Source organism: Xyrauchen texanus, chromosome 4, assembly GCF_025860055.1.
Source record: "Xyrauchen texanus isolate HMW12.3.18 chromosome 4, RBS_HiC_50CHRs, whole genome shotgun sequence".
Taxonomy (NCBI): domain Eukaryota; kingdom Metazoa; phylum Chordata; class Actinopteri; order Cypriniformes; family Catostomidae; genus Xyrauchen; species Xyrauchen texanus.
Genome location: NC_068279.1, coordinates 29,015,876 through 29,038,353, shown reverse-complemented (window position 1 = coordinate 29,038,353; position 22,478 = coordinate 29,015,876). Strand labels below are relative to the sequence as shown.

At 37.8% G+C, this 22,478-nt stretch overlaps 1 protein-coding gene across 1 annotated transcript in view; it reads left to right on the top strand.

The window, feature by feature from the left end:
* The first annotated feature begins 1,293 nt into the window (after positions 1 to 1,293).
* rasgef1ba (RasGEF domain family, member 1Ba) overlaps positions 1,294 to 22,478 on the top strand; it is a 30,485-nt gene continuing 9,300 nt past the window's right edge. Inside the window, exons 1-9 of the mRNA XM_052113808.1 lie at positions 1,294 to 1,579; positions 5,844 to 6,026; positions 6,262 to 6,384; positions 6,580 to 6,717; positions 13,133 to 13,345; positions 13,492 to 13,566; positions 14,487 to 14,582; positions 14,830 to 14,932; positions 20,288 to 20,367. Of these exons, the coding sequence (XP_051969768.1) occupies positions 5,850 to 6,026; positions 6,262 to 6,384; positions 6,580 to 6,717; positions 13,133 to 13,345; positions 13,492 to 13,566; positions 14,487 to 14,582; positions 14,830 to 14,932; positions 20,288 to 20,367 (1,005 nt within the window). The 5' untranslated portion in view covers positions 1,294 to 1,579; positions 5,844 to 5,849. The remainder of the gene's footprint in view (positions 1,580 to 5,843; positions 6,027 to 6,261; positions 6,385 to 6,579; positions 6,718 to 13,132; positions 13,346 to 13,491; positions 13,567 to 14,486; positions 14,583 to 14,829; positions 14,933 to 20,287; positions 20,368 to 22,478) is intronic.

Below are 22,478 nucleotides of genomic sequence, written 5' to 3'. Positions count from 1 at the left end.
TGGGAAGGTTCACTACTGTGCCAAGTTTTCTCCGTTTGGAGATAATGGCTCTCATTGTGGTTCTTTGGAGTCCCAGTGCCTTTAGTCCTATTCGTACGGGACTAGTTTTCTAAACGATGCTTGATTTTCAGTTGTAATCAAACAACGTTTGTGATTTCATGTACTGATTCAGACAGGACTAAAATTGCTGTGTTTATTACAGAGGTGGGGGTGTCTCTTTCCAAAATGTGGTTGTTACAGAAAGTTTAACACATTGAATTAATTTAGGTGAGAAAATTTACTTCTGTTAAACTTTGTTTAATATTACAAAATTATTTAATTTATTGATTTAATTTTAATGTATTAATTACACATTATAAATTACTTATTTTTAAAAGCCTATTAAAATAAACTACACGAGTTTAAAGAAGTGGTTGCTTATAATAAACCCACTGAAATAAACAATACTTATAAATATACTAAATCTGTGAATTATAAAATTATAACATTACGTAATTGATCAGAAAAACCTACATCCAAATTGAAAGGCACACAGCAGGCATTATAGACGGTAGTTCCAGTAGGTCAAAATACATGAGGAGAAGCGTTGTGAAAATTCAGTTTGAAAAGTTACAGCAACCAGAGTCAGAACAGTCTAAAGTTCTGTGCCAAATTTGCTGGATGCTTTATGAGCAGTTACAATTGGAAATTTTGGTTTTGGTTTAGGGATTTAAAAAGAAATAACAAATTTTTTATAGCGTAAAATAGTATGTTGGCTTTTTCGATGAGACTAGATGGGCATATAAGTCATTAACAATGCATTGTGTTTAACATAATTTGTTAATTTAACCTGTTAAAAAAAGATTACAGATTTTTATTAGTTCTATTAGAACTACAAAAACCTTGTTTAAAAACATGATCTAACTAAAGATGAGTGGAAGTTTGTTCTACGGTCTGTATTAGTTGATCTATCACCATCTTCAAAGCAAGACACAAGGGAAGTTCCCTATTCTTCAGAACATTTCCCATTCACACTAGCCAAACAAGCTCACAATAATACTTCCAATAAAAAAATACCCAGTTCACCTGTGAATTAGGAGAAATTATAAATTCAGAATAGTTCGTGGTGATAGCAGGGATTTTCTAGTTTCGATAGAGTAGGCGTTTAGTTCTTTTTTCAGTTGCCTTTTTCGTGGGAACATTTTTATATTTCTGTTTTTTAGGTGCTGCAGACAGATGACTGGTGCTCTCCACTGATTGGCTGTCTCACATACTCCAGGCAGCCTACTGCTATCATACTATTCGCGCGCTCAGTCTTGGCACACTCGCTTGAGCTCGTGGACTGAAAGCGCACCTCACACATACTGCATGGATATATTTATACGCCTCATGCGCTTGCATGCCACAGTCTGTATCCGTATGACCTGGGAATACGCACGCTTCGGCAACGCTGTTTAAGACTATTTTAAAGAAATAAATTGTTTTGAGATTTGTTTCTTTTGGAGAGTGTGCTTGCGTGTCCGGAGGTTCAGCTCGCGCTCCCATTCAAAGGCAAACTTGTGCAGGGCTGATCTACAGCGGAATCGCACTTCATTTCTAGGTGAGGAACTCGAGTATTGTTTGAGACGGCCGAGCAAGAGATGCACTAGATTGATGCGTTGAATGAATGAATGAATGAATGAATGAATGAATGCTGTTTTGCACATTAGGACCAGCTATGTGTCCGTCAGTAATAAGAATAGATAATGTGCAATTCTTAAAATCGCTGTGTTGGAAAGTGGCTGTCAACCATTCCCAATAAATCAACAAAATGCAGGATTACTAAATATTCCGCATTGTATGAAATACAGATTTCTTATTTCAACTATTCAAATTTATGGACACTGTCACAGTCTCTACTCTACCCTGTTCTGTTAATTAACTGTTGAGGGTTTGTGTGCAAGTTATCACAGTTGCTGGTGTGCTTCACAGTAGAAAACAAATGCAAACCTTTGCATTGCTTTAAGAGCATATAGGAGTAAAACGTTCTATATAGCATGTTATGTTTATGCATGATGCGCACTAAAGTTAGTGTGTGCACCAACGTTTGTCTCCTGGGCTTTTATTAATTCCATTATCTTTACAAAAATTAACATTGCAACTAAGATTTTTCAATGTTGTATTCAATGGAAAATAGCATTTAGATTGTGTAAAGTTGGACTTTTGAGCTTATCTATCTTTTATGTATATACAGTATTCTTTCATTATAAATTGTTTAATGGTGGTTCTTTTCACTAATCTGTGTACACATCAGCTGCCTTACAGGTTACATAATTTATCGTGACACAAGAACCTATGTAGCCTACATGCCAGAATTTATTTAAGACTTTATCTGAAATGAGTGTTTGTGGATCAATATTGTGTAGCTGGATCCTGCTTTGATCTGGATCAGGTCTCTGTGATTAGGATGCACTTTGCCCTTTAGTGAGATTACTCCTCTGTAATACCAGTCTTGCAGGTAGCTCGAAGTGCTTTTACATTGAGGACAACACAATTTGTTTCGCCAGCCAACCCATTATTTACTCAAACACACTTGAGTAGTTTTAGTGAAGCTACAGCTCCCTTCCCCCACCTTCTTACACACACATACACACACACACCTGTTCATTTCCCAAGGCTAACATAACCCACTTGGACAGAAACCATAAGACTCAATTTCTAAATACACGGAGAGAAGACATTGTCATGTCATATTGCCTTATTCCAAAGCGCCTTCGACTGTTTCCTCTTTCCGTGATGTCTTGAACATAAAATTTTCCTCTGAACTCTATTTATTATGGTCTATACAACGGTTACAATTCGCTCTTAAATTCATTTACAGTGAATACAGCAGACAGATGTTTGTTTGGATCTTTTTGAGTTCTTTGACATGACTACTCTTGGGGGAGTGGGAAAAGGCCTACATTTCTTGTCATCACAGCAGTTTTCATGCCTCCCTATTTATTAGGACCTTATCATTATATAACATGAAGCCAGCACACTTTAACGGGATAACCTAGTTAAAATGTCCAAAATAAAATTTTCACAATTTACTAACACTCGTGTTTTCCAAACTTGTATTAATTCTATTTTTTGTGTAACACAAAAGCAGATGTAGAATGCTAGCCTCAGTCACCATTCATTTTCATAGCATTTTTTTTCCATGTAATGAGAGTGAATGGTGACTGAGGCGCTCTGTCCCTAACATTTTGCCTAATATTTCACAGAAGTGAGATTGGTTTGGAAGGACATATGGGTGAGTAAATAGCTATGTTTCCATCCAAGTTATGAATTTATTTCATGCGATAAACCATAATATCGCAAAAAAGAATGTGTTCAAAAGAACAAAATCATCCAGATAAATTGTAGCCACTGTGACTTTTTCATTAGTAAAATACTCTGTGTGACTTGATTTAGAGCACACAGACAAAACACTTTAAAGACCTTGTCTCGAGTCTGGGAGAGACCGCACGTGACACATTTCGGGAAGCACTGTGTGTGTTACTCCATGTTTAGGACTTTACCATGCAGATTTATAGGAAATGTGTCAATAAACCTGCTCTCGGCACAGTTTAAATTTGTATCTGACTTATTTGCTCCGCAAACTCTTTGCAGGCTTTGGATTTTCAGGTCACCGGTATTTCAGGATGACTAGAAACATTTCGGTGGTTATGGTTTATAACTGGACTAGATGGTTAGTCCAGTTATAAACAACTTTTCCAGCCACATGCCTTTTTGATGCACAGTTTAAATTCCTAAATTCAATAAGTTTACTCAGTAAATGTTTCCATCATATTTTGTGCTTATCATATCAAATATTTCTCCACCTCAAGTTTCACACACTGTGTTAGGAAACCAGTTTCAAAACAGCCCAGAACATCAGGGTTTTGTTGTTTCACAATTCATGTTCATATTAGAAGTTTATACAGTTTACTTATCTCACTGGATGTAGCATTTCTGTGCTTGAGGAAGTAAATTGAGATATTAACAGTACAGTCAACATATGGGTGGAACTGAATGTTTTCAGCTTTCTAAGTCACAACTATCTAAAACGCAGTCATGTATGCAAAATGCTCTCATAGTTACAATAAAAGCTGAAACCAAGACAGCGCAGTAATTCTGTGAGAGCATGGATATTTTTTGTTTGCTTATGCTTTACACAACCTGTGGTGAAGTGTAATCTCTTAGCAAAGCGACAGTGATTGTTTAAGCAAGAGAAGGGAGCGGACATGTGGCTGGCCATACTTGACACCTGCAACCAAAAAGTAAATAAATCCTGATTCCGTGCTATTTCTAATCAGCCTCAGTTTTGTTTTGTGCTTTCACCGAATTAGATTGAGCTGCAGCTGGTATGTCGTCTAGCCCGATTCAAAAGCTTTTTGACAGCATTGCTTTTTCTGCTGCAGTTTTTGCAGATTTGCATTTTTGCCTGGGTGCTATTAGGGTTACACAAACAGATGTGCAGGTTTCTGGACATAAAATGAGAGAACTGAATAAGTCAACAGTGGTTGGATTCTTTTTCTAAAATCAGAAGGTTTGTCAAATATTGTCAGTTTCTCTCATTTTTTATAAGCCAGAGAATGAAACCGGATGTGGATTTTGTGATTTTACAGAGCTAGGCAAATTGTCAATTACAGGTTATGAAAGTCACTTGTGACTATTTGGTCTTCTTCAGTTCATGTCATTGACATGTTCAGATGATATAACACATGGTAAAGCAGATGCTTTGTGTGTGTGGTGGGGGGTGCATGCAATTGCAGCTTTGACCTCTTGGTCTTTCATTTTGATGCTAATTCCTATGGTTTCATGAAGGACCTCTCCTTGTGGGGGGCGTTGGACTAAAGGATAAACTGCGTCATACAGCTACCCTTCCCCCTGCACACTCCTGTCCGACCCTGACACTCTGATATCCATAACTAAATGCAGGCGGCCATTGGTGCTGCACATTGTTTGGGGTGTCCCCTGGTACCCATGCCAAGGCTCTGAAAGCCTCCATTGAGAGGCCCATATGTGCTCTGGTGTTCACGGCTGTCTCCTGGAATCTGCCTGCTCACATAAAGTCATAAATTAAACTTTTAAATGGCATCAAAGCTCATGCTGGTACACTAGATTTTCCAGAATGATCAGGTGATCCGTCCACATGTGCAAACATTTTTGTGGAGCCTGGAAGATACAGAAGTCAAAGGAGGGAGGAAATGTGAGTCAGAACTGTTTGTGTGGGTAAAGGCCAGTATTTGGTTGCTTTTCGCCTCTTCGCTAATACTGACTGGCTCATAGGACTCTCATCTGTGATGGTCCACATTTTTGGTTTTGAGGGAAACACAAGAATCATTCTTTTCAGAGGCATCAGTTCTCATAGGTCATTGTGTTTTTGTACCATATCCACAGTTAAAAGAAGCTCTGTTTTTTATGTCCACGTGAGGTAAAGGCACCATGTTGGTTCATGCAGTGTGAGACTTGCTGGCAGTATGTTCAGCTTTTTTATGGCGGATAATAGCAAGTGTGGGTGTGAGTAGGCATTCTCATTCTCTGAAAAACCCACTGAATGGAGATTAAGCATAACATTTCTCACAGGCTCAATCATGGTAGGTGTTTGCACATTGAGATTAATCGCAAAATATTCATCCCCACGAGTCGTCCATCCGCGGTGGAGTAATTTTCTACTCCGCTTCATATAATGATACTGGGGACCTTGTGTTTTACACAAAGGTAAACAACATTTTCTGAATGAGAACCAAGGCTTACCATTAACAAATCAGTTCATGCATCACTGTCTGTTTATGATTGTATTTGGGCTTATCTGTAGCTCCTCACACTTATAGGTATGTTTCTTTGTCTTTCAACAGGACAAAATGCCTCAAACACCACCGTTTCCAGTGGTGTATGGGTCGACTGGCTACAACAAGAATCTCTATAAAACCAAGGAAGAGGATTATGGGGGCCTGTATTATCATGAAAACAACCTGGTGTCAGGATCCTTGGAAGCTCTTATTGAGCACTTGGTCCCAACTGTGGAATACTATCCTGATGTGAGTTTTCTGACAAATGTTGCATTGAAAACTTGACTGAAATACCATCTTAACGGTCATTAAAAACCAATATCAGTCGATCTCTAGACCAAATCTGTTCTCTACCTGTAATCAGCAATATTTCTGTCAGATCTAACTTTCAGAACTACATTTTTATGTCACAGATTAAGACTATGCAAATGTGTATTTGTTAATTTCTTACCTACTAACTGTTCTAATTTTTACTGACTCACAGAGGACATACATCTTCACATTCCTGCTTAGTTCCCGTCTCTTCATTCACCCATATGAGCTGATGTCTAAAGTGTGCCATTTGTGTGTGGACCAGCAGAGACTCAGCGATCCTCAGGCAGACAAGGTACAACACAAAAAATGCGAGTGTATTATTGCACTGAGATTCAGTTCATGGATTGTGTTTTAGTTTCATAGATTACTTTGTCAAATTCTGAGAGACAGACTTAAAGATGTTCTAACTTTAACAATAAACTTAAACTCTGAGGCTGAGAATATTCCTTAAGACAAACAAATAAATGTTCATGATCTTTATCTGCAGGCAAGTGTCAGGAAAATTGCTCCCAAGATCCTGCAGTTGCTGACTGAGTGGACTGAGACATTTCCCTATGACTTTAGGGATGAGAGAATGATGAAGAGTCTGAAAGAACTAACACATCGACTGAGTACTGGAGATGAAGTAAGTCCGCCTTTGCCAGATACATTGGAAACAAAGTGATTTAAAAAATAATAATTCTCCCCAATGTAAGTCCTGTAAGTCCTCGTGGTGGCATAGTGATGATCAATCCGGGTGGTGGAGGATGAATCTTAGTTGTGTCTGAGACTGTGAACCCATGCATCTAATCACGTGTCTTGTTGAGCGCATTATGACAGGGACATACCGTGACATCCACGCACCCCACTGAGAGCGAACCACATTATAGCGACATGGGGGAGGTTACCCCATGTGACTCTACCCTCTCTTTCAAATGGGCCAATTTGGTTGCTTAGGAGACCTGGCTGGAGTCACTCATCACACCCTTGTATTTGGATTCTCAAGGAAATAGGAACTAAAGGATACAATGTTTTTTTTACTGTGGTCTTAATTAAGAAAAGGTGAAAGGTGTGAATGCTCACGTCAAAGGCATTAGCATGTCTTTATGACTTCAGCTCTACTGTTAGCATAGACAAAGTAAAAGGCATCCGTGGGGCTTAGTCCCAAAGCAGATTGAAAGAGGAGCAAGAAAGCTCTTTTGTGCAGTCACTTTTGTCTCCACTGGTGTTCTTCACCGGATGCATTTAAATGGTTTCATTAGTGCTGACTTGTATGTTACTCTGTTACTGGCTTAGTAAATTTTCTCAAAGGTATTTTCTTTCACCACATTTTGGTTAATAATTTATGCCATCAGGTTTTTTTTTTTTTTAAACCTGCGTAGAGCACACTTGCTGGGCACAAGGAACAAAACAGCACTCTGTGTGTTCTGTTATTTAGTACATCAGTTTGTGTAACGGATTTATTGTACATCCTTTATGCTCATGTCCTTTTGATGACTATCAGCCACAGCCGAGGCTGTACTTCCTTTTGAATATGGTTAAAGTTGGCAGCTCTCAAAGCTTTGTACTCAAACATCCCTCTGGGCTTTTTGCTCTTTAGTCCAGTCCTTTTCTATCAGGAACACTTATTTTGTTAGTGTACAGCGAGACTGAATGAAAAGATATTTGCTAAATTTAGCTCTGTTTATTTCACATGGTTTGTGAGCATTAGCCTAATGATTAACTGCAGGGTGGTAGTTAGAATAGACCTTTGAAGATGGAGAACACTGATCCATCAAGTTCAGACAAATGTTCAGCCTGAAAAGACAACCAGACACTTGTCCTCTAGTGACTTGTGGAGTAAATGCATGTGTGATTATTGATCTGCTATATCCTGGCATAGAAGATCGATGACCTACTGTGGCCCAGCTTAGCTCATAGGGGAAATGTGTACATTGTTGGACCACCTCCTCAGTCAAGTGAAAGGGGGCAATAAGCTAATAAGACCATATGTACTTTCAAAAGACAACATGGAAAGCTCTAACTGAATAATGAGAGTCGAGTTTTCTTTGGGGTTTAACGTTGTACTGCTGGTGGGAGTCAGCAGGGACCTGTTAATACAATAATATATTGTTTGTATGTGTTGCAATACAACTAAATTTGTCATTCTTTGTTTAGTGTATTGCCTTTCAAAATTGATATTGTGGTCTTTAACTCCTTAGTTTCTCATTTATCTTCATTGGGCTTCAGTGCTGCAAGTGCTAAAATGCTTGCTTTACTTCATCGTAGAGCCACAGATGTTATGTATGTCAGTAAAATAAATGATAATAAAAAAATGCTTGACAAATTGTTGAAGTTATTAACAATATTGATTCTTGCTGTTTGAATATTAATACATTATCATGAGGTATATTTCATATACCTCATGATTAGGGTTGCAGCGGTATAACGGTTTCACGGTATACCACGGTTTGAAAATTGACGGTTATCATACGCATGTATATTTTCTTATCTACGGTATTGAGAAAATAATGCAACCGGACGGAGAATGTCACATGCGCAATGCCATGGTTCTCCCATGGAAGATATTTCGGCGGCCGCCCAAGTGATAAGACTATTTAGGACTGCCGTGGCAGATTTAATGATAATCTCACAAACAGCTAAAGCAGACATAGGCAATTTATAACCTAGCTGGATCAGGACCTCCACATGGTTTAATGTGGCCCGCGGCTAATTTATCGTAAAAGCGTTTTTATTTTTCATTGGATTTTTCAGTTAACTTGCATTGTTTCCACAAGCGTTTACTTGCTCAGGGTTGCCAGATAAGAGACGCAACACCCCCAGTTTGAGATTTATACTAGCGCAAATTGGAAATATTCCGCCTAAAGTTATACTTATTTTGTGCAATCTGGCAACCATGCACACCAGTGCGCTATTTCTATCTGGCAGAAATGGCCATATCTATCCCTTTGAACAAACTTGGCGATCTGTAGTGCAATATTCTGCTCAAGGAAAAGTGTTATACGGCTACTCTGTGTCCATTCTTGAGGCTGCTTGTGATGTTTGGTGCTACTAATTTTGCAGGTAATCCTTCTCGGTGATTAAATATAATAGTAGATCTTGGCATCATTGACATGCGAGCAAAAGCAAGCCAGAGACAAATATGTATTTGTATTTATTATTTGTGCAATTTCCCTTCGCGCCTGTATGTTAATCTAACTCTTGCAGTATTCATTTATCGAAGTCATGCAGTCTGTGTTATTCAGTTGTGTGCTGAAAGTCAAACGTTGACATCAACAACAAAAATAATGTCACTTGATGCATGTGTCCTTGTACTGGAAAACCATGAACAAAACTATGCAACATAAAAGGAAATGCAACTCAAGATACATTAAATACAGGTTATGTTTAATCTATGGCAGGTCGCCACTTGATGTCCAATGTAAAATCTGTCCTGAAGCAAAACCAGTTGAGAAGCAGAGTTAAAGGGACAGACAGTCTGGCCTCACTGTCGCACACATACAGTATGTTAACTGTTAATAATCATAGGACATTACTTCAAAAGCTCACACAGCTGATGTTATTTTTCATTTAGTAGTTCATTTAACATATAAACTAATTTGCTTTAGTTATATAATATGTTATAGTTATATGCTATCGATTTATTATTATAATTCTGTTAGCTTTCTTATTTTTTCTATTTATTTTATTTTCAAAAGGGAGACTTTTTTTACACATACTTCAATAAAATAAATGTTTTCAAGTTTCAATTATAATAAAGTGTTTGCTCATAAATAATTAAATAAAATAATCCTTCTGTTTTCACTGATAATAGTAATTGTGTAATACCGTATACCATGATACCGTGAAACCGTGATATTTTCTGAGACTGTTATCATACTGTGAAAATCTCATACCGTTTCAACCCTACTCATGATACTGTATCACAATACTATAAAATACCATCACAACACCCTATTATGTTGTACACATTTCATGTCCTCTCGGTTCAAAATAAACTCAACAGTCTCAAGTCTTTATAGTCTTTTTGTACATTGTTGTATATAGATTTGTGTCTATGCGTACACAAGAACTGTCTCGCAGCATGAAGAACATATTCGTTTAGACCATGAATCAGTGTGTTGTCCTTATGCAATTCAGAAACTCATTGTTTTTTCCACCATGTGAATGGCATGTACTCGCAAGTGAATGGTATTCATGAGTGTCTATTACAGTAAAGCACTGACTCTGCATCTGACTGGAGATTCACAGCAGGCACATCCACACAATGGATGTATTTATAGCCAGACATTTGCCCAACTGAGAGCAGTGTGGCACATTTTAAAATGTCAACTCCAGTGCTAGGAGCCCATCATACAGTAACAAGGCTACTATGAATTGGAATCCAGTTAGGGCGTTATTTTTTTACTTCTGCTAACCCTCATTTGTCTTGACGAGTTTGCCAGCAGTTGAGTGACCTGCCTTTTGCTGGCTTCTTGCTGGTAGTTACATCTCTAGCTTTTGGTGGAGGAGCTGAGAATAGATGCCGTAACATCGGTCTCCAGACCACAGTTTGATCCTTAGGCTTCTGGTCAGCTTAGATTGGCATTATGCATGTGGGCTGCTTTATAGAAAAGGCTGAGACTTGTGTAAATGTGCTTTGGTTCAGTCTTCACCCTTGACCTGGAAGTGGTGTTTCCATGCCAGAGAGATCTGGACTCAATCTGAGGCTGTGCCATGAGGCCGACTGTTGTATGCTTGTGCCAGGATTAAAAATGTGGAGGCAGCACACTTACAAAAGTGACTTTCTTTTAACCACAACAAGTGTGTAACCCCTTTGCTGCTTCAAAATGTCAGCCTGTTATTGCCAAGAACTCTTGCTAAAAATAATTGTTCTTTCCTATGTTTGTGTGGTGGCAGACATTTCCGCATATGATAGACCTTGAATAAGTTAAAAATATTTTCTGTGATCTCTTAAAATGTTGCAAGTTCTTGCCACCTCCTTCAGTACTCTTGGCAAAAGTCTCTTGTCAAGGCATCAATACTTTAAGAATGCACAGAAACAAAATTTGTGTGTATATTATTTAGAACAAATTTGTTGGTGTTTCTAGTTAGTTTGGTGGTTCTGATTTGTCTGTGCTACCTTGTTTCAAATCAGTAATAATTAATTACGCTACCTCGAAGCAAATATAAAAAAACTTTGTTCTCTGTCTGTACATGTTTTTCATGTTTCATAGTAACTTGTTTCAGTTAAAAACAAAGCACTGAAGTGAAAAAGCACATTATTAACATGCTTTAACAATATTTAACATTACCCACCCACAAGACAGATTGATGGGCCAGTTTTTTTTTTTAATATTCTGTGCTTCCAAGCATTGTACAGCAGCCTGAGAGAAATGTTGAAATAACTGTTTATTGCTGGCTTTAAACGTTCCAAACCCATCATGAAAAAAGTTTGAGAAGCAAACTATATATTTGCAGTCTTGAAATTACATCAGTGTCCTATATTTGTGAAGCAAAGCATTCATGAGAAGAAATTCCTCCTGCTCTCATTCCAGTCTTATCCAAATCCAAGGAAGCATTTATGGGACCTACTTAAGGCACACGGCTGTTTACTGGCAAAAGATGTGGATGTTTTCGGCTAATGACCATGTTGAGCAATAAGGCATGACCGCTGCTCTCCTCTAATGCAACAGAAGTCCAGAACTCTGTCATGCCCTTGTTATTAGATAACACAAGATGATGTGGTTGAGTTATAATGGAAAGTGTGAAGCATGCAAAACTCTTGGTCCTATTTGCAAATCTTTGAAGGACGTGATTGGAGTGTGCTGCTCTTTCATAATCCTGCATTAACTTTTAATTTAACACTCAACACCCTCTCTTGAAATGGTAGATCCTTTCAGCAGATGTGCCATCATAGTTGAACAGTCATGAGGAAAAGGCTTTGTTCCACCATTATACACCTGAAAATCTAGAGCTTTGTGTGCTGCCACCTCTGTATTAGGGCTTTTCCACTGCACGGTACAACTCGACTCTGCTCCCTTTTTGGGGGTTTTCCACTGTGTATAGTACCTGGTACCTGATACTTTTTTTTAGTACAACCTCGGTCGAGGATCCAAGCGAGCTTAGTCTATGCTAAATGTGACTTCACATTCCTGCAGATCACTGATTGGTCCGGGAGAATTGTCACTAGCAGCGTCACTGGATTTCCGACATGTGAAACCAACTCGCTAGTTTTAAAGTTAAAACGGCAATAGCAGTATCATTTGTTCATGCGAATTTCGAATTGTGAAAAAAGAAATGGTTGTGCACAAAACCACACTGTGTTCAATGAATGAGGTGCAGACGGTCCACTCGTTAGCGATGAGCACAACAAAAAAGTCTCTCAGGAAGTGTCTCACCGCACACTGCTACCACCAGAAATACCAACAGTGTAGGGAAAAGTTAAAAACACTTAAAAGTGACTACAGAACCAGCAAGCAATGGGACGGAGAGTGCCCTGGACTGGCGTTGATCCACGATGGAGGATGGTATGTTTTATTATTGTAACTCTATACTCCACTTGAAAGCTTCACTTTATTTAGTTGACCAGCTACTGGAAGCTTGCTTCTAAAACAACCAGGCCAATTTAACTGTTACACTTGTGTAAAAACACAACAACTGCTTTATGCAGCACAATGAGCTAGTAGCTAACTGCTAGTTATTGTTTTGGTCAGTTTGTGTCATATTTAAAATGATGTCACGACAGTAGAGGCGGCGCAACTATGACGATCAACCCATAATCCCACCCACATAGAGATGGCACTAAACTGCAGTGGAAATGCAAACTCCGAAAAGCGAGTAGAGTCAAACCGTAACTTCCAGTGGAAAAGTGCCATATGTTTTCAGTGACAACGTCATGTCATCGAATGTTTGCAGAGCAAATACTCCATGCATTCCCTCAGATTTCTTGTTAGTGTAGGACATGATTTGTCCTTTTTTTTTTTTTTTTACATAAATGGTTATTTTATTTGATATTTTACACTGTATAATAAAATTATTGTTGTAAATCACGTCTTCTCTCTGCCTTTCTATCTCTGCAGCTCTATCGTAAAACAGTGCAACAGATGACACAAACACTGATCCGTAAGCTTACCACACTCAGCCAATATGAGGAGGCCCTGGCCAAGATCAACTCCTCTGTGACCGATAGATTAACCGTGCTGAAGACCAAGCCTCAGTCCATCCAAAGGGACATTCTGACCATCTGTAGTGACCCATTCACCCTGGCACAACAACTCACACACATAGAACTGGTGAGATGAACTTGCATGACCTTACATTCCTCTCTGCTAACCTAACAGTGGGGTATTTATTTACTCCGTCAATAATAATGTATGTTTTCAACGTGACCATTTTGATTAACTTCAATGATTAAGTTGATATCAACGTTATATTGCAGGAAAGACTGAGCTACATCGGACCAGATGAGTTTGTTCAGGCATTTGTTCAGAAAGACCCTCTTGATAATGACAAGGTAACAGTCCCTTCCTATTTATGGTCAACAAGGTCATCAAAAAATACTCAATACTCAAAATATTTATGCTAACCCCCAGGATCAACATTGTCACCTTTTTCACACAGTGCTCACGGCACATTCCTTGCACCCACGTCCAATATATCACCATCCAAATTTCCCTCCTGATGTTTAACACTGTGTCCTTTTGTGGCAAAATCCTAGCAACTAGCTTTCTCACAATAACCCGCCAAAAGTTTGCACAGCCCTGCCTCACTAGAGAAAACCTATTGCTATTCAGCTGCCTAGGCAACAGCCTATGGAAGGGCGTTTTTTTTTTTGGTGCGCTTTCTCCTTTGTTCTTGTCGTCGTCGCTCCAGAGGGTCCTTGTGCACGACTGTAGTTCTCTGATGTTGTCTGTCTAACATGGAGCAGGGTGGATTGGGCTTTTGAGTGACGGACAGTGCAGTCAGACCATTGGAATGCAAAGAATGAGAGGGTTAGAATGACCCAAGCTTTCAGACGAATGTGTGCACACATTCCACAAATGGACAATAGGGCAAGGGCCCACTGAGCATGGTGGGTCTCCAAGGCAAACAAGCTCTTTGATTGAATGTGCATTGCTGGAGATCATCAGTCATCTTGGATGCCTTTGTTCTTGGGTTGGGAATGCACTGCTCATTATGAAAGAATCACAGTATGTGAAGTTCTTGGAGATCATTTAAGTAACAATATTCCAGTCCGACACAGTCAATACATGCCATCATTTTTTTTTATTGCTCAGATTTTAAGATTAAAACCAATTAAATATCAAATTGGGATTCACACTCAAGTGTGAGGTGTCACATCGTCATAAATTAGGCTCTTGAACAAACTTAAACATGAATGCTACTTGTAATCAAAATGATGTTGCTTGATCTATAAATGTTTTATTCTTACAGAGATGTTTTAGTGATCACAAGAAAGCAAGTAATCTGGAGGCCTATGTGGAGTGGTTCAACAGGCTCAGCTACCTGGTGGCGACAGAAATCTGCATGGTAATTATCTGTTTTGATTACCTGGACTCATCCAACAACTTCAACTGCATGTAAATAAACAAGTTGTGTTGTACAGTTAGAGATTCTGATGTGATTTTACATAGTTATAAAATGCATATTTTGGATTAGATTTTTATCATAAGGAAGTTTTAAGAACATATTTAGTTTTTAATGAGCATTGAAATCATAAGTGATAAATATGTTAGTAATTTGGTGTTTATGATTTTTTATTTTTTATTTCATATAGCCTGTGAAGAAGAAACATCGAGCCAGAGTCATTGAGTTCTTCATCGACGTGGCACGAGAATGCTTCAACATTGGCAATTTCAACTCTCTCATGGCTATCATTAGTGAGTGCTTTGACGTCACTTGCAACACTTTGCTCCAGTTTCTTTAGCCACAGAAAGCCCTTTTGTTCTCTACATATCTGTTTGGATAGGACAGTTTGCTGTTTTGGCAGGATTTGGTTTGCTTTTCTAATCCCTGATCTTGTATGCTTGGCACACACAGCAATGTAAAACCTCTTACACGCTGTGAGCATTTATTTTCACTGGATATTTATCATGCAGACTATTCTGTTTAGTTGTGCCTCAAGATTTACATTGATGAATCTGGGATTTTAGTTAACTAAATATTACTATACATCCATTATTACACTTCTGACTCCTCCTCCACGTGATGCGTGACATTACTAATGAGTTTACGCCATCCCTCTCATGAGCGCACGTCACGGAGATGTACGGAAGCAAAGATTTTTAGTTTAAAATATATAAGTATTGTTCTATTTCTAAAAATAATCAATCGTTTGGGTTCAGAAGAACTTTAGTCGTGTGGATTATTTTGATGCACCCTAAATATGTACATTCATATGATTGTATTTTCACTTGCATTGTTTAAAGTAGGAGGCCTGAAATGAAATCCTAAAAATCTTAAATTCTGTTTTGGTGAAGAAAGAAACTCTTGGTTGGCCTGAGGGTGAGTAAATTATCAGCAAATTAAAATTTGTGGGTGAAATATTCCTTTAAGCAGTATCTAACATCTGATGCTCTGTTATGCAGCACTTTATTTAATAAAAAAGTAATACAATATAATGTTGAACGTTTATTATTTTCATTTGATTAAAGTTTTTAATGAGTTCATTTAAACACCAAAATAAAAAAAAAAAACTGGTATCGGACTTGGTATCGGCAAGTACCAAAAATTAAGTATCGGTACTCCTACTCATTCTCAATTTTTTTTTTATTAGATCATCCCTATTAATCAGTAATTAACAATAATATAAACATAAAATAATAGGATGCACTTGATGAAACTTGTCAAGAACATGTACGGATTCACATTTCACCCCCAAGTCAAAGAAATAAGAAATTATATTTAACAAAGAAAATAATTTTTTTTGTGACCAGTATCATGGATTTGTTATCATTACTGAAATTAAACATGTAATTTTCTTAACTGTAATATGAAAAAATAATGATATTCAAGTATTTATACATTGTGGTAATATTTGATCTACATTTTAATAAAAATATAATTGTATTACTCTAATTTTGACAAGTAATACAGTAAAGCAGCGTTAATATAATTAGAATCTAATGATAATCGCCATTTGACAATCATTAGAATAAAAAAAAAAATAAAAAAAAACTTATGTAAAACATCCAGATGCATTTCTGTAAAGATTGTAATTTTCCTAGGCTCAATTTTGTTTATGCAAAAAAAAAAAAAAACATTTTGATTTTAGGTTGAAATATGATCCGGACGTGGTTTCGTGAGATTAACCCCTTAGCTGTGTTAATAAGTCGCTCATTTATTGGACCGAGTCCTCTGCTGTCGTAAGCCCACCCAGTCCTGCGCCTTAGGCATTGTGGCTAGAGGAACAGAGAGAGCAGGCAGCTGTTCAGCCTATGTGAGTGTGAGCTGGAATGAGGGAGAGGCGTCCCTCAGGCAGATGGTCAGTACTGACCAATCCAATAGACTGAGCCAGGGAGAGACTCTGTGAGAGAGGGATAGTGGGAGGGAGGGAGTGGAACCAGCTGTCCTTTTACTGGTCATTCCCTGGGGACAAGTTCACAGGCTGGGGCTCTTACACAAGCCTCTCTCCCTAGAGATGCAGGGCAGATATTAAAGTCACTGGAAGAGAACAAACAAGTCATGGGAAAGGTTGATCACTGCCTGCTCGTGTTTGTTTGGAGGCAGCGTACATTGTGTGACGTGAATAAAGCTTCAGCACGTGACTAGAACTGAAAGATCATTCTCACTAGTTTCATGATATCATGTGTGGTGCTTTAGCTCTGGGCCTGACACCTGTTAGTACTAGAGCCCGACCGATTTAGAGGGGGAAAATTCACTGATTATCGATATGGTGGCCTATATAGTTAATTTATGAGCTGGAATGAAAACGGACCTTTTCTGTGGATTGTGCATCGATTTTGCACTGATATGACTATGCAAAGTACTCCGAAGGCTGCTTTCTTAAACAAATATTTTTATCAAAGAATTTTTGACATTATTATTATACATTGTCAACCAATCCTAGAAATGAACATTGAGAAAATAAAGAATAAATGAAAATACAGTAAATGGCTAAATAAACATAAATCCTGTATGTTTAGTATCAGTCAATTGCTGACCATTTAAATACTGCAAGTCAATTAGGGGCAGGTTGTAAAACTGAAGCATTTACACCTGCCGAGTCAAGAGATAAACAGCAGCAGCAGTGTTACACTGTATTCTGCTATACAAGTTCAGGGGAAACTTTCAATGGTGGAAAATCTGACAAACTGCGAATCCTGAACAAAAAAGTTTGGTGAATACATGTTTACAGATTAGCTTCCACTCAGCTGACAAGTAATGAAAGTAGCTACGTGGTTAGCTAGTTAGCTATAAACTCATGGTCACAAAGAGTTTAAGATGGACTTTATTTACTTTCCAGTATTGCGTCTCACCAACTAGGTAACAACGTAGTGTGAAATGAACACTCAACAGACACAATCCATTGTCTGCTGAGCTGCAACGTTACTGACTGCACTGACAAACTATAGCTGGCTAACACGGCAAGCAGATTTAATAAACATGAGGGACATGGTTGTCTGGGACAGGGTTAATGTTATATTAGATATATTGAAATACATTTCCTGAGTCGGAGTGCGCTCTTCTGGACAAACTACATTATGAAACACTAAATCACCCCAAGCATTGTTTTCTGCGTTAGATGTTCTGAAAAAAGTTTTCATATCGGAAAACATATACACAGATACCGTTATATTTGTGGAAGGCTAATATCGGCCGACCGATAAATAGTACAGACAAATTGTTACTGCTACAAAAGGCTTGGAGAGTCAGATGGGTCTTTTGTAGATGGTGTTGCTGTGATTGTCCATGCTTAATGTTGTTGTATTTGGTGTATAAAATAACTGAAATAATCTAGATCAAGTACAGTAATATAGGCAAATTAAATTTGCATGCATAAACTACAAACATCATGTATCAGAGATACTAGTTTGCCTTGGCCATCAGTTCATTCCCATGTTTCCTTAAAGGAACAGTTTACCCAAAACTGAAAGTTAGGTCCGATGTCATTATTTACTCTAAGGCTTTAACGATCAGTTGACGTTATTGACAACGTCAACAATAAAAAAAAATAGCCAACAAAAATGTTCGTTGTCATAGTCGTTTTCTCATTTAACTTAAAATGAGATCCCGTTATGATGCACTGCAGTTCGCACCTGACCGAGGAGAGGAAGAATTACACTGATCACAGTCCAGATGCAAACATTTTCAGGTTATGTAGACCACAAAGTATGAGGCAAAAATACAAAATAAGTAAATATACAAGCACACTGTGGAAGTGTGGAATAAGTGAAGCTGTCGCTCTGCTGAAGCAAAACTTGCGTGTCGAGAGCATTTATAGGAAACACCCCAGCATTACATCTTAAATGCAGTTATATTTATTGCATTATAGCTTTATTAAAGTTCAAATAATACAGAAGCAGATCATGTAAATAACTACAAACTCTGAAACTGGCATTTCTCTGTGCGGTCAGTGCCTCTTCTATGAGTTGTGCGAATGCCCGATCTAATGGAGCTTTACTAATAAAAGAGTTTGTTTTTTTGTGAGTTAAAGATGGATTGAATTGAAAAGAAAGTTGAGAGAGGTAGTCTTCGCCACATTCATCACATACATTTTCTACTGTTTTTGTTTTGGCATGTTTTCCAATATAAATATCTAAAACTCCTTTTAAAACAACATACATTTACTTAAGCAGCTATACTGCAGAAGTCAAAATTGTTATCTGAGAATGTTGAATATAATATTAAAATACAAAAAATGTTAAATCTTAAAATCCTTAAAAAAAAAACATGCATTCACCTGAGAAGCAGCATGTAATATATTTAGACTTGCTTTTAGATAATATATCTTAAAATCTAAATATCTTATATGTTGCTTCTCAAATAAATGTATCTTGTTAAGGATTTTTAGACAATTTTAAATGGAAAACAAGACAAAAACACGTGATAACATTAGGAGTTTTTGCAGTGAATTTCTTTACTGAATTAAACTTTTTCCCCCTTTAATTAAGTGAATGTCATTTAGAGGCATTTTTAAAAGATTATTTTGTCCTCTATTGTTAGTAAGCATGTTTATTACAACATTTTAAGTCGGGGCACAAGCTGAATAATCGGTTAAGAGCTAATGATTAATTGTTGCAATAATCGCCTAATGTTTTAATAATCATTAATTAATCAATTATCAAAATAATCGTTAGTTGTATAATTTACTCTACCCCTAATTTACTCCCCACATTAATCTTTCTTTTGCAGAACACAATAGGATATATTTGAAAGACAATATCAGTTGATAGGGACTCCTGTTTAAGCTTTAAAGCACCCAAAAGTGTAGTAAAATTAGTCCAAGCGACTTGTGCTTTATATTCCTAGTCTTCTGAAAGCACGTGATCACTTTGTGTAATGAACGGACCATAATTCAAGTCATTATTCACTACAAAATCAAATTATTGATGTCAAGTCATGTAAACAGCATTGAATCCAATGTGGTAGCACTCCAATAATATCAAACCTGATTGATGATTGTGCTTCTCGTGACTGAATGTCAACAGGGTTTTTCCACAGCTATTGATATAGAGCCCAGAATTCTGTAGTGTACCTTTATAAAATGTGTGTTTCCAGACCTATAGAAGCCATTAATAATAATAAAATAGTAAAAATAAAATCAAGAGATCTCTATAGCGAATATACATGATTACCAGTTATGTTCAGGTGAAAATTTGTTTTTTGTGATTCTCTGTTCTTATCCAATAATCACAAAAGACTGGAAACATCATGATAAAATGTTGCTTAAATGTATACACTTTTTCACCTATTAATTTTCAAGAACCAGTGACAAATGATGCTCACTGTCATCAGTACAGATTAATCTGTTTGGTTGATTTTTATCATTAATGATTTTCAGTCAACACTATGACCTCATATGGTCATTAGTGCTTAGCACACAAGACCACCGTGACCCTCTGCAATATAAGCTGACCTTATTGTCGGAGGGAAATGATGATCCTACTAATGCTATTGTCCCTGTAGGCTCATGGGCCTAACTGCACTATTGGCTACTGAGAAACTGCACCTCTTGCAGGAAGCTGGCTGTCACTGTGTGCTGACCTGTGTCTGTTTCTGTGTGTGTCTTACAGCCGGAATGAACATGAGTCCAGTGTCGCGGCTAAAGAAGACCTGGGGCAAAGTCAAAACCGCCAAGTTTGATATACTAGAGGTTTGTATTTCATCATCATCTCCATTAGGGATGGGTCCGGATTATTGTCTAGTCATCCACCAAACAACTCTTGAATTTCTTGATTTTATTTTCAGATTTTTTTTAGTCTTTGCTTTAAGATGTTGTATCGTGTTCTTTTTCTCCCCAAATTGGAATACCCAATTCCCACTACTTAGTCGTGGTGGCGCGTTTACTCATCTCAATCCACGTGGCGGATTGTGATCACGCACAACTTTCCACACACCCCATTGAGAGCGAGAACTACTAATCGCGACCATGAGGGGATTACCCCATGTGACTCTACCCTCCCTAGCAACTGGGCCAATTTGGATGCTTGGGAGACCTGACTGACTCAGTCAGCACACCCTGGATTCGAACTCACGACTCCAGGGGTGGGAGTCAGTCAATTCTCGCTGAGCTACCCAGGCCCTGTATTGTGTTCCATTTAAAGGGGATGAATTTAGAGATGCAGCTTTTCAGAGGTTCTAGTGTGCAACACTTTAGCTGCGGTCAGACTGTCACATCTCACCACATATGTGTTTTTAAGACACCATGTTATATTTAAAAAAGAAATCCCAAACAAAGCCCTTGTGTTCCATTCCGTTGTGGTCTGTTTTGCTGTTTTTTAACAAATTGCATCCTATGTGAACGCCCATTAGAATCACGCTCGCAAGTACGGTGGACGTGACTCGTGCATCAGCCTTAATTTACAGGGATTTCTTAAGACCATCTTGTCAACTAGTCATACTGACAACTGAGTAGTTGATTACTAACATATGTAGTTTTGCATATCCCTAGTTGTCCTGTTTTGTTTATCTCTGCAGAACATTGTATGCACTGTATTAAATGTGTAAGGGCTAATGTGATGACATGAGTGAGAATTAATGGTGGTGAATACAGTGTGACATTGCACGAAACATGCAGTGTGGCATAACACCAATGTTTTGGACTAATGCTGCGTTAAGTGACCAGCCCTGACTCATGCATGCATGTTGGCCAAACCCTAGACAATATGGAGACCAGTTCTTGCCAATTTTAGTCTTCAGTGGGCAGGAATTGTCACTTTTGTGTCATTACTTTTTCTAAAACACTGCTTTTATGTAGGTGTAAAAATGCTTTCTAAAGCTTTTTAGGCAACATTTGAAAGGGGTTGAGACAGGGGAGTTGAGACAGTGCAGGCTTTAATTTTGAGTCAACTCACTGTGTTTTCTGTCTAGAGACGATTTTATTTAGATCTTCTATTTAGACAGGCAAAGGCCTTAAACGTAATACATGACTTGTGTATGCTGTGCAGTGTGCACACACCTACACATGTTTCAGTCTAGTCCTGGGGCTTACAGCATTTTGATGTGTAAATGGGGACTGTATGCTTGGTCTTCAGGGAGGTTGAGCCTGTGAGCTCCGTATCCACTTAGATCACGACAACCCTCACTCAGACAATGGAAGGATAAAAGGCTTAGAGGGCCTCTTGCCTTCCCTGTAGAATCAAAACCTTGAATGTTAAACCTGCTGATATCCACCTAGTCCACACTATAAGCTTGCTCACCTAAGATAAAACTTGCTTACCTAAGATAACTTTAGTGTTCGTTCCTTTTTTTAGAGCTTGGTAAAAAAAATTGATTTTTCCTATGAATCGAGATCTTCATTTAAATGATCCTGATATAGATTCTTAAAATCATAATATCATTCGATCTGTTTACTTTAACATTTTGATTGTGCTGATCTATTATATCTTTCAAATAATACCAATTGAATTGCATAGTTTGGGCCCTGATGTAGTTTATTTATTTACATTTTTTTCATAATGCACCATATAAAAGTTTCCCTATATAATTTACAGCATTAGCAGAGAGATAATTTATTTCATATGTTTGTAAATTTATCATTATAACTGAAATATACTCAAATAAATAAGAATCTAATCGAGAGCTTGTGAATCAGAATCTAATCAAATCAGGAATCTGTATACCGTTACCCAGCCCTACTCTTCTGGGCTTCTTGTACAACTAGAATGTGCAATCTAACCCAAATAACACTACTGCTTTAAGATGACTGTACTTATTGTGAAGGTCTCACCTGCAGAAAGTTTCATGATGTTTAAAAGTACATGA